The sequence below is a fragment of the Tarenaya hassleriana genome, unplaced genomic scaffold (genome assembly GCF_000463585.1).
Source record: "Tarenaya hassleriana unplaced genomic scaffold, ASM46358v1 Cleome20, whole genome shotgun sequence".
NCBI lineage: Eukaryota > Viridiplantae > Streptophyta > Magnoliopsida > Brassicales > Cleomaceae > Tarenaya > Tarenaya hassleriana.
Window position 1 is genome coordinate 812,270 of NW_010965373.1, and position 12,432 is coordinate 824,701.

A 12,432-nucleotide genomic window follows, 5' to 3' on the forward strand; every position below is an offset into this window, starting at 1 on the left:
TATATATTATGACGTAAATTTCTTGGGTGGAATTATGGAGTGTAATATTTTTGTGGCGGAGACATTTTTTAATTCATGAAAAAAAGAGAAAAGACAAGACAGGACGAGATTATAGAGAAGAAGACGTATCGGGTCAATTCGGAACTCTTCGAGCTGAAGACCAACCCAACAAATATCTAAATAAATTAATAAATAAATATAAAGACAAAAAAAAATGGAAGTCGAAGTAGAATATGAGAGGAAAAGGAATAATTAGGTTTCCATAAAATTCGTATTATCCCAATACGTCAATATGTTCCTGTGGCTTTTGAAATGCCGTGTGGGCTTGACTTTGACCACAAAAAGGCTAAATTACTTATATTAATTAAATTAATTATTATTTAATGATGAATTATTTATAGCTAACAGACGCGGACACAAAAACCACGTTCCGCAAACTATTATACTCTACACTCCCAACTATTTTACTTTAGAATCTTTCATTAGCACACTTGAAGTCACTATTATAATCCTTAACTAATTACCCCACATTTCTCTCGTTATCCTTAATCTTATATATATGTATATATATAAACTCTAACAACACGTGGTATATTACTTTTATTTATAAATTATAGTTAAAGATCATCCATTTCCAATCATATAGATCATTTATGAAATACAATGACACGCCAATTAAATAGATAAATCTAAGATTGAATGACCTAGTGATAAAAGAATATATAAAATATATTTTTATTCAGATTTAAATTCAAGCGTAGAAATGAGTATTCATTCATATTTCTTCTTCGATACAACGAGAGATGTAATTGAAGGTTAACTTCCGAATTACTAAACAAAAAATAGATAATGGGGATATTGACCCAATTCCTAAATATATAATACTATTATAAAAACCGATTAATTACAGTACTAAATAATTATATCTAATATATATAGAGTAATTATATTTGTTTCGGGAAAAATAAATATGAATAGACACCGTAATTATCAAAATGGGCACATCTAGTTACCACCCAACACTTATTCCCTACATGCATACATTATTATAAATGGAATATTGATAAATAAATGTTAAATCTCATGCATGGAGGAAAAACGTGGAACTAAAAATTGAATCGATGGAACAGTCATATATAACTCAAGGGTTGACAAACAAAATGTCAAAAAAATAATAATAAATCAACAAGTATTCGCTTACATATACATAATTATGTATTGAAACCTTTCCGTCGTATATGTGTGTTAGGTATGATTTTATTATTATTTTCAATGGGGTAACAGAAGTGGACCCACCATGAGAGAGTTTCTCGAAGGGGGTCCATATATAGTATAATGCATTAATTGGTTTATTGCATGTATGTACATTGAAAAGCACATGCCTTTTGCCTTTGCCTCTCTTTCCACCGAGTTTCCTCTTCTTCTATTTATTCTTCAATCTCTCACGGAAAGAACACAAGTCTCTGAATCTGAAAACTTCTTCCTTCGGCTTTGGAAGTCATACATACACACACACACACATACATACACACTCATAAGAGGGAGATCTACAACTGCGAGATCCTAGATCGAGTTTTATACGTAGATGGAGTATTCTTCGTCTTGGGTTGATACTTCTTTGGATCTCAGCATCGGTGTAAATCGTATGCAAGTCCAAGATGAAGCCACGGTATGTTTATCTTGCAATTTCCCCAGTTGACGAATTGTATATATCATACAATACCATACTTTTGACAAAACTTATGGATTTGGTTTGAAGATATCGTAAAAGAATTCGTGGGTATTTCATGTTTTCATCGACTTTACGTATTTTTCATTTGTTTTCCGACCAAGATCCTGGATTACAATGTCCAAGAACTCGATTTTTATACCACAAAGAACAATAACACGTGAAGATTATTATAACCTTATATGTTGTCTTGCAGACGAGTGCTTTGGTCGAGGAACTAAACCGAGTGACCGCAGAGAACAAGAAACTCGCGCAGATGCTTACTGTGATGTGCGGCAACTACGACGCTTTGAAGAACCAGTTGATGGATTACGTCAACAACAACAACAGCAACAGCAACATGGAGAGAGAGCTGAGTCCGTCGAAGAAACGCAAGTCTCCGGTGAAAGATCGCGACGCCATCGGATTATCGGAGAGCAGTTCCACCGAACAAGATGAGTTGTGTAAGAAGCAGAGGGAAGATACTTTCATCAAGGAGAAGGTCTCTAGAGCTTATTACAAGACTGAAGCTTCTGATACTAGCCTTGTAAGCCCATCAGATTTTTTTGTCTTTTAGTGGTTAAAGATGGAAACTTTTACATTAGATGTTGTTCGATTTGATGAGTTGATCCACAAGTTGGGAGCTTTAGCCCGATAAATTTGATGGGTTATGATTTTGATCGAGATGTTTATATTTTTGAATATACTGAATTAGATTGTGAAATTTCTAGGTTGTGAAAGATGGGTACCATTGGAGGAAATACGGACAAAAGATCACAAGGGACAACCCTTCTCCAAGAGCTTACTTCAAATGCGCTTTTGCTCCGAGTTGTCCAGTCAAAAAGAAGGTACATGCATTGAATTCAGATTCGAAGTTGCCATACTTTAGGTTAAACTCAATCTGATTTGCGATCTTCTCTATGGGGTTTCAGGTGCAGAGAAGCATAGAAGACCAATCTGTGTTGGTTGCAACCTACGAGGGAGAGCATAACCATCCAATGCCTTCTCAGATGGAAGCAAACGCCGGTTTGAATCGCTATATCTCGATTGCTTCAGCTTCATCTGCAGTCAACGGGCCTGAGCCATTGATAACCGTTGATCTCACCGAATCTGAGAAGCTCAGTGGTAACACCAAGAACCCTAACTCAAGAATCCACCTCCCGGAAGTTGGGAAACACTTGGTGGAACAGATGGCTTCTTCTTTGACGAGAGATCCTAAATTCACCGCAGCTCTTGCGGCAGCTGTTTCAGGGAGATTGTATCAACAAAACCCAGCAGAGAAATAGTTCATATATATAGGACAGATCTTTAGTTACTTTCTGTTAGATTAGGTTCATGTCAGTACTATTCAGTTCTTACGACTGTCCAGATCGATTCCTTTGCTTCACGCGCAAGCAATGATGAACTTGCAAACGAAATCGACTTCAGTGTAGTTTGTCCAAGACTATACATATGTTTTTCTGTTCTCTTCTTCATCATTCTATATATATACATATATAGATATAATGTATGAAACATATATATTTACCTAGTGAAAAAACAAGAATTGAATGCTATCTCTATATATGACAAGTGGATTTTTTTTTTGGTGAGAGTGAAAAAAAAAAACAGAAGTTGTTTGAGGTGGAAAAGGAACCAGAAAAGGGAGCCCCACTTATCCGAGCTATCTCTTCCATTCTGTGCTTATTCAGAAATCCCAACTTCATTTCTCCCTGAAAAAGAAACGCCCTTTAGCCTCCAATGGCTTCACTCCCTCTGTTACCCAAACCCATATCCCCATTCCTCAAAACGCCGCCATTTTCAACCAAACCGTTCGTCTTCTTCAACCTTCAGACCCTAAAACCAAAACCTTTAGATGTCTCTGTCAATGCCAAGAAGAACCCGTGGTTGGACCCGTTTGATGATGGCGAGGACCCGAATATGGAGTACGGCTCCTTGTTTGCCGACGGGAAACAAGAAGAGGATCCAAGACCGCCGGATAACCCAGATAACCCTTACGGGTTCTTGAAGTTTCCACAGGGTTATACCGTCGAGATTGCTTCGTTGCCATTGAAGATCAGAGGAGATGTTAGACGCTGTTGCTGCGTAATCTCCGGTGGCGTGTACGAGAACTTGCTGTTTTTCCCCACAATCCAGTTGATCAAGGACAGGTAAGTAAGTTACGGGACTGTAATTCTGTCCATTCGGCGAGAAAGAGGTAAAATTTTGATGTCGGGACGGTGTTGCTTAAGGTATCCGGGAGTTCAGATTGATATATTGGCGTCTGATAGAGGAAAACAGACATACGAGTTGAACAAGAACGTGAGGTGGGCAAATGTGTATGACCCAGATGATGAATGGCCTGAGCCCGCTGAATACACCGACATGATCGGACTTCTCAAAGTCGGTAGCTTTTGGATCTATGTTTCTTGTCGGATTGCTTCTGTCCCAAAGCTAAACCCTCCATTGTATATGACCCTTATCTTTTTTTGTTTGGGATGTTGCAGAACAGGTACTATGACATGGTTCTTTCGACCAAGCTGGCGGGGTTAGGCCATGCATCGTTCTTGTTCATGACGACAGCTCGTGACAGGGTCAGTTACATTTACCCGAATGTGAACTCTGCAGGGGCCGGACTGCTATTGTCCAAGACGTTTACTCCAGAAAGCATGAACCTTTCAGAAGGAGGCTATAGCATGTCAGCACTAAGATCCCTTGCTGAGTGAGCCAATCAAATCCAAAACGCGAACATTTTTTGTGGGTCTGAATCGAGTTTGGATGGCGCAGGTACCATCAGATGGTGGATTGGCTAGGACGACCATTCAGAAGCGTTCCAAGGACACCGGTCCAGCCACTAAGGGTATCAATCTCGAGAAAGGTCAAGGAGGTTGTAGCTGAGAAATATCGAAAAGCTGGAGCAGAGACAGGGAAGTATATAGTGATTCATGGGATAGAATCAGATTCAAAGGCTTCAATGCAATCTAGAGGAGATACAGATAGTTTGCTTCCTATCAAAGCATGGGCTGAAATAGCTAAGGGTATCAGGTAAAGAACCTCTAAAGTGTTTCAGAAAATTACACGAAAACTTCGACTTTTCAATGATTCTTGAAATACCCGTTTGGCGGAAAACAGGGGATTCACGCCAGTTTTCGTGATTCCGCACGAGAAAGAGAGGGAAAATGTGGAAGAAGAAGTCGGAGACGATGCAGCTATAGTGTTCATCACAACACCTGGCCAGGTATGTAACTACTCCTGATCATGATCTGTATTTGCTTCTTGTCAGTGAAAACAACAAAAAACAATCGGAATTGCTTGCTTGATCCAGTTGGCTGCTCTGATCAACGACTCGGCTGGAGTTATAGCAACAAATACAGCTGCAATACAACTAGCAAACGCACGGCAGAAACCCAGGTTTATAAAACATAAGACCATGACTCTAGGAGATGATCTGAATGTTTTCAAGAACTGACCTCTTGTGTTCTGTCTCTGCAGCATCGGGTTATTCTGTTCGGAAGAGAAGGGGAAACTGTTCGTACCAGAGGCAGAAGAGAAGAAATGCATCATAGTTGCATCAAAGACAGGAAAGCTAGCAGATATTGATGCAGAGGCTGTTAAAAATGAAATGCACATCTTTGAAGCCTCTCTGGCTCTGGCTTAGCCAGGAGAAAGACCATCCCCTCAACTGCTAAAACAATGTATAAAAAGCTCTCTGTGCATAAACTATAGTCACATACTCAGCTATAGTTAACACAGCTCCACCAAGATGTTATGTAAAGAAACTCAAACACAGGAAACTGAGTTTGAATGAACTGCCCCAAGTTGGAGCTTCTTTCTCATATATATGTATATTCTTCTTCTTTTTTTCTCCGAATTAATGTTTCATCTGTGAAGCAGAATAGATAGAAATACAACAAAAAGAAAAATATAAAAGCAATCGCCACTGTTTGTGAGCATCAATTGTTTTACAGGGGCATGAGTCTTCTGTACTTGAAGAACCAGACGAATGCCAAGAATATAACGAGGCCGCAGACACCAGTTATTATCAGAACCCATTTGAAAGAATCTCTCTGGTGGAATAAGTCTATCTCGAAGTTCATCCCAAAGATTCCAGCCACGACCCCGAAAATGGCTACAACGAAGGTTGCAGTAGTCAGCAGCAGCTCGAACTGTATCAGCTGATTCCGAACATTATCCTGCAAACCCGATATTTCGATCTTGTATCGTCAGTCTGGATAACATTCATCACAGAATTTAACAAAAAAAAATACATCCATCACAGAAGAGAATTACCCAAACTCTAACTTCTACCCATTTTCAATAGCAAGCTACTAAGGTAGGATTTTAAAGATCCAGTCTTTGGTTCATGATCTTTGGTTAAGATTAAACTGAAATGAGGAGTGAGAGAGAGAGAGTTTGTACCAATTGAATGTTAATAAAATCCTCGGTATCATCGATGTACTCCTTTAACTGAAAAGTAAGAGAGAAACAAAGATGATTTAACTGCTTCAGAACAGTAGAAAAGAGAACTGATGCAAAGGTAATGAATGAATGAACTGTTTATGTACCGATGTTAACTTGTTTAGAGTGCTATCGATGACAACAAAATAAGCTTCCAGCAACATCTCTAGCTCCTCTATATTCTCTGTTGCACCTTCTGAACTCCTTGCACTGTCATGCCGGCTTCTCGCAATGCTCAAGCTTTTCTCGAGTCTCCTAGAATCGGGTGGAGAAGAGACAGGAGAAACTGGTGCAGAAACAGATAGACAATCATTTGATCGGTACCCAAGTAATGACTGGTCACCGTAAAAAGATCCTTCCATTCTTTTCTTCTTCTCTGTCAGATACATTTCTGCCATATCCCCATCATCATCCATTAGCTGCTCGATTTCATCACGCACCTTCTGAACTCTTCTCGTCAAAGCTACAAGTCTGCTTTTTAGTCTACGAACACGTTCCAAGTTTAAGGTACTGATCTTTGATGTGAGCTCATCTAATAATGGATATGCCTCAATCTCCAACTCAGAAGCCTTTACAAAAGGACAAAAGCCGATCGAGTTATTTGCACATATGTCAAATGTAAAACCAGCATGCCTTTGTAAACAACAGAGAAGAAAACCCATTGAAAACAGAAGCTTCTAAATTATAGTTTCAGTTTATGTTACTGACCTGGGAATCAAGGAAGGTACAAGCAGCTTCTAAGGCAACCTCAAGAGCTCTGAACTCAAAAGGCAAATAATCAGGGGATGAATTCCCAAAACCATTGTCAAAACTCTTGTTCCTCCTCCTGCTCAGTTCTGAGCTGTCCTGTTGCCAAAGCTCACCGACAGAACTGGTCTTTAGTCTCTGCTGCAATTCAACCACATACCGGAACACGTAGTTGTCAAGGGAATTCAAGAGCAGAACCTCGTCCGCTGTAATAATACAACGGATCTGCTCCAGGTTCACAACAATAGCTTTCTCTCGGCCCAAGATGGTTGACGGATACACAAACAGAGGATCAAGCAGCCGTAAATCACGGGCTGGCAAATCACACCGACGCATCATTGTGAACTTGTCGACCTCGATGACTTGGGTGTTGCCAGAAGTATCGACACGAATCCATGACCGAAGCCCTTGTCCGCGCTTCTTGAGACCCAAAACATCAAGCCCTTGCAAAGGTTGTCTTCCAGAAGCAGAAGGTCTTGACACCGAATCTCTCAGGTTCATGGCTGAAGCGGGTCTTGGAGGAAGCAGGCGTTCTTTCAGTTCAGCCATTGGTGCCAATTTCCAGATACTGGAATCCAGAATAAACAGACGGATGAATATACTTGTGATCACTTGCAGGCTAATTTAGGACATCAAATTCACAACGAGAAGCTTATGCCAATAACTTCTGCAACTAGTTGCTGGAGACATCTACAACATTTCTAGATATTCAAACTTTAATCAGCTACATTACAAAAGTTCACTCAACGGTTAGAACACGTTATATCACATAGGGTATCAAGAACGATCTCAAGGTTCTTCCTTTATCCAGACCAATTTGTGATCAGAAAACTGCGAACTAATCTCAGACACCGATCATGAACCGAAGATTTCCGATAATTCAGAAATGAAAAAGAGATTAGACAAGAAGAATCGTACAGAAACACGACGCAGATTACAACAGAATCGGAACTTCGGCAGCTATTTCGGGATTGCTGACCCGGTAATACCCATCAGATACCAAATCGAACAGCTGCAGATTGCAACAGAAAACAAAACCTAGAATCAGATGGATCAAAAACGAAGGCAAAAGCCCAGAAAGCTAAAAAAATTTGAAATTTCAGAGCAGGATTCACCTCCGGGGCGAGGACGAGTTTCATCACTCGAACTGAACTCAATCCCAAGCAGGCACGAGAGAGAATCAGGCCGATGAAGAAACCCTAGGATTGGACTCAACTGATCGACTCGGATTTCTGGGAATCACCCAAAGTATTTCGAAATCCCGAATTCGTTCTGAATATGGCTGAAGAAGAAGCGACGGAGACGACGAACACCACGCAAAGCTGTATGATTGCGAGTAAATGCGAAATGGGCCTCGTGGGGGAAATGCAAACCGACCCGTAACTAATTTGTTTTGGTTTAGACTCATATTAACCGATTTAATCTAACCGCTAAGCTTAATTAGTACGAGGATCCGTGTGATTAGCAAAAATCAATTTCAATTAACAACATTACTGGGCGTAAATTTTCCTTTTATATTATTTTCCCAAGAAGTGGTTAAGCAGTAAATATCGTATCATCCACTGTAACAAAAAAAACCGATTTTGCAATTGTAGAGAGAGAAATAAAGAATCAAAATCAAAACTTTTGGAAGAATCTGATGAACCAAAACGAATGATTTGAGATTTGGAGAACGTGTGCGATTACAAATGAAAAAGACAGAGCACGTAAGCAAAAGCAGAATCTAGAGATCTGCCCAAATCCGACCCGTTTCAGATCTCAACCCAAATCTCTCCGGATCCCGACCCGGTTCATTGTTCGACCCGTTTGCCCTCCAAATTTCGCGACCCACCGTTCTCTTCTCTCCCTCCTCCTACCTACTCTCCAAAGATTAGCAGAATTTTTCTGCTGAACAAACTTTTCCCTTGAATCGAAATGTTTTCTCGCCCTGAATGAGAGAAGGGTTGGTTAATCTGAGCTTGGAATCATTTGAAGTTCGCCTTTTTTTTTTGTTGTTTCTCGTTCTGATCTTCTATTGTCGGAATCGCCGAAGGTCGATAGCTTCTTCGGTCTTGCTCGAGAAATCGACCTCAAGGTAATAAATTTTCCAACTTCTCATGGTGCTGCGCTTTTTAATTTTCATGGGTTCTGCGATTATGCATGTGTACACACGACGAATTAGCTGCCTGACGATATGTTCTGAGCCCTCAAGTTATGATTTTCTACTCGGATTATGGGTTTTTACTCGAATTTCCGACTGTACGAGGAATGATTCTCATGGTTTGTGAGCTATTGTTGAGTTGCGCGTCTGCTAACTTCAATCTGACCCAGAAACTCAATATTGGTCGTGAATTTAATATTAGTAGCTAAATGAATCAGTTGTAGAAATGATCAAGTCCAAGTATTGCTTTGATTTATGAAGCATATCTTTGGTTGTACGTTTGGGTGTTATGAGTTCGTAGAAGGGATGGGGATGGCGTCAATGAGCTCTCCCAGTGAAAGCTTTCGACTTTGCGTGTTTGACTTGAGGCGAGGCCAAACCGAAGGGCAGGAGTTGGATAAGATTTTATTCTTCTATCCCCCCGATTTACTCTTCTCGTCTCAGCTATCGGTTATCGGCCTCAGTGAAGGGCTCATTACCTTTACAAGGTCAGCTTGTTAGAGATTTCTTTTGTTTTCTGTTATGTATTTTGGTCAATGATTCAAGTTTGGCTTATGGAAATCTGGTTAGGCCTTGACATTCTGTGTGAGTTCCTAGGTATCTGAGCGGCATAGTGTGAATTTTTGGCAGACTTTTCTCGCCGGAAGCAGCTTGTGAGGTAATAGAAGCTGAGAAGCATTCACATGTTTTCTATGAGGCAGAACCTGATATATGGATGGTGATGGTAAGGCTTCATCTACTTTGATCTGTTACAAAGCTTGAAACCCTCGTCTTTCAAACGATGTTGTATAGCTATGTGATCTTACGGAAATTATTCTTTCCGCTATATATATTTCACTTTATTCCATGCATATCAGCAACCAAAATCAGATCAAGAAACCTGCAGGTAGTAGAGAAAAATAAGGACACGGAAGCCATATGGAGGGTTGATGCGTTAAGGAAGGTGCTTAAGGAAATGCATTCCCTCTTCTTGATGTTTCATGGACCGGTTAGGGCATTACTTGAAAAGGAACCGACTGGAGGGGTTACACGGTCACAGCTGAATCCATTCATTATGGACTATTTGAGTGGTGAGTTGGCCGATCAAATTGAGCATATAGACATTTGCTCTCCTGTATACGTTTTATTCTGTTCTAGTTTCAATGCATCTATGTTACTAATTTGCCAGCATATCAAAAACGGTCTCCCCTGGAAATCTGCTGCTGTGGTAAATGATGAAGTTGTTGTGTCAAATTACTCTCATTTGATCAAGTTTATGTATGTGTAATATCTTATGAAAGGTTATTTTTTTTCTCTTTGAGGCAGATCTTTTTGCTGGGAAGACACTTCACTTACCATCTTTCCGTGAATCCTTAAAGGAGCGAGGTACTGTTCAGATGCTCACCATACGAAGGGACGTGGCACTAGAAGTTCAGGTTCGTCTTCTCTCAATCTGATAATCTTCGTAGCAAATAATTCAGAAGTTCAATATTTTTAGTATTTCTGACCTGTATTTTTCGGATGAACAGTCTCTTGTAGGAGTGCTAGAATCATGTGCTGGGACTGTACGATGCCAATCCCTGATTTTATTTCAAGACCTACTGGTGTCTACAAGTCTCTCGGCTGTATGTTTTTTCTCTCTGTTCTTCCGTTATTCTAGGTTTATCGGAGTTATCGGGAGACCCATTTTATTTATTTTTTGTCAAATTCTTGCTTGATCTCGGTCTATCTATACTAAATGGATGCAAAAGCAAGTGACCTCAATCCTTTTCTCTGAATATCTTGTTCTTTTCAGGATGACACTGTCAGCATATTTACATATTCTGTTATGAGGCTAACAGCACATGCACTGTCATCTGGTTCAAGTTCTTGGTCATACCTACGCAAGGGGTCGGGTTCATCTCAAGCTATTTCTGGACCCGTAAATTCAAGTGATACAATGCCTTCTGGAAATGGTAACAGCACTCATCGTGTTATTAGGCCATTACAGAAGGATAAATGGTCCAAAGGGAAGGACAGTTTTCTTGTAACCGAAATTTGGGGTACCGAGACTGTTGGTTCACAGAATTGTCCTGTCCCGACAATCTGGCTCCATCAGAATCAACAGAGAGTGTATCTCCTCCCTTATCAGTATAAAAGTCTCACCTTGGTTCTTCTCGTGCCTACCACTTCCATTTCCGATGGAGAGCAAGGAATCTTGGCGGTGAAGCAGCAAATAGTTGAAAACGTCAGTTTCTCCACCTTCGGTCTCTTCCTTTACAGTTTATGAATTCCTTCGAAACAGACCCTCTGAAAAAAAAATTCGGCTTTTTTTGTTTTTTTGTCAGGCATCTCTAAAGATTCTAAAAGTAGAAGAGAAGCTTTCAAAAGGGTGGGGCGGTGAGAATGCCTACCATGTCAGCGGCTACCGTTACTTGCTCGTTGATAACGACATGGAAGTTTCCCGGGCTTCCCCTTCGGGAAAGGTGGCAACTTTGGCAAAGGTGGAGCTTCTTCATCATACAGTTATATTCATTGCAGTGCTCTGCTGAGAAACAAAGCACGTTTCGTTAATATGCTTGTCGGATGACAGGAATCGTTGCTTGCACTGAACAAACTCAGGGAAGAAGTGGATTCAGAAAAGAGCAGAGCAAAACAGGATAAGGAAAGGCCCGAGAAAGACATGGAAATATGCATCAGGGCGAAGAACAATGCATGGGTGATCGCTCGGCTGACGAGAGGGAAAGTGGTCTTTCTCGATCACTTTTTCCCCTTATTTTATGTTGTGTTTTTCTTTTTTAAAATAAGTTAATTAGAGCTTTCTTTTTTCTAGATTATTTTTGTTCATATTAAAATATTTACCATTATTAAAAAAGAAAATGAAGTGAACCTAACTAAATATGGTGATTGGCCACTCGAAAGATTCAGCAACAGGTACTAACTTCTACTACTTGGAATATTACGTTGCATCAAACCAATCCTTAAATCTTCCTCTGATCTAATCCGTGAAAAAAATTAACAAAGTTGTTTCTCCTTTCTTGTGTTGTGTGATTCGTTCAGATACTGCAGCGGAACATTCTCGATGGATTAAGGTTTGTGTAATGAAACAGGACTGAAGAAAACATATGCAGTGTTTGTTCTAGTTTTCACCACGACGGCAATACCCAGAAGAAAAAGATGGAGCTCTCTTGTCTGCAAAAGTTTTGGAGAAGTTTGCAGAATCTGAATTTGTACGTCCTTAGAATTGTTCATGCAACCAAGGTTTCTGTCACAAATTATATTCTTTTTTATTTTGTAATCTCTGTTGAATACTTGAATACACAGCCTCATCGACAAGATTGTTCAGACAAGTAACTGTAATAATTCAGATGGAAACTTGGGAATGAAGAATTGTCGGACGGATGTTCTGTTTTGTTTATGTGATCGCCGTTTCGGCCTATGC

General features: G+C 40.0%; 4 protein-coding genes across 4 annotated transcripts; 3 read left to right on the top strand and 1 right to left on the bottom strand.

Annotated features, from left to right (window-relative positions):
- The first annotated feature begins 1,414 nt into the window (after positions 1–1,414).
- Positions 1,415–3,199, top strand: LOC104813588 (probable WRKY transcription factor 40). The gene is made up of 4 exons (XM_010541239.2): positions 1,415–1,669; positions 1,926–2,255; positions 2,440–2,556; positions 2,641–3,199. The coding sequence occupies exons 1-4, from the start codon at positions 1,586–1,588 to the stop codon at positions 2,992–2,994; spliced, it is 885 nt and encodes a 294-aa protein (XP_010539541.1). The 5' UTR covers positions 1,415–1,585; the 3' UTR covers positions 2,995–3,199.
- A 185-nt stretch (positions 3,200–3,384) lies between these two features.
- LOC104813590 (photosynthetic NDH subunit of subcomplex B 1, chloroplastic) lies at positions 3,385–5,523 on the top strand. The gene is made up of 7 exons (XM_010541242.1): positions 3,385–3,858; positions 3,940–4,090; positions 4,195–4,385; positions 4,475–4,732; positions 4,820–4,925; positions 5,013–5,098; positions 5,180–5,523. Exons 1-7 carry the CDS (start codon positions 3,449–3,451, stop codon positions 5,343–5,345), a joined length of 1,368 nt encoding a protein of 455 aa, XP_010539544.1. The 5' UTR covers positions 3,385–3,448; the 3' UTR covers positions 5,346–5,523.
- On the bottom strand, positions 5,483–8,253 carry LOC104813589 (magnesium transporter MRS2-1). The gene is made up of 6 exons (XM_010541240.1): positions 8,008–8,253; positions 7,811–7,904; positions 6,854–7,460; positions 6,253–6,714; positions 6,107–6,154; positions 5,483–5,880 (listed from the first exon to the last, which is right to left on the bottom strand). The coding sequence occupies exons 3-6, from the start codon at positions 7,439–7,441 to the stop codon at positions 5,650–5,652; spliced, it is 1,329 nt and encodes a 442-aa protein (XP_010539542.1). The 5' UTR covers positions 7,442–7,460; positions 7,811–7,904; positions 8,008–8,253; the 3' UTR covers positions 5,483–5,649.
- A 719-nt stretch (positions 8,254–8,972) lies between these two features.
- Positions 8,973–12,408, top strand: LOC104814015 (vacuolar fusion protein CCZ1 homolog). The gene is made up of 10 exons (XM_010541863.1): positions 8,973–9,520; positions 9,663–9,756; positions 9,919–10,102; positions 10,338–10,447; positions 10,541–10,636; positions 10,807–11,238; positions 11,339–11,494; positions 11,584–11,772; positions 11,824–11,924; positions 12,051–12,408. The coding sequence occupies exons 1-10, from the start codon at positions 9,288–9,290 to the stop codon at positions 12,079–12,081; spliced, it is 1,626 nt and encodes a 541-aa protein (XP_010540165.1). The 5' UTR covers positions 8,973–9,287; the 3' UTR covers positions 12,082–12,408.
- Positions 12,409–12,432: the final 24 nt, after the last annotated feature.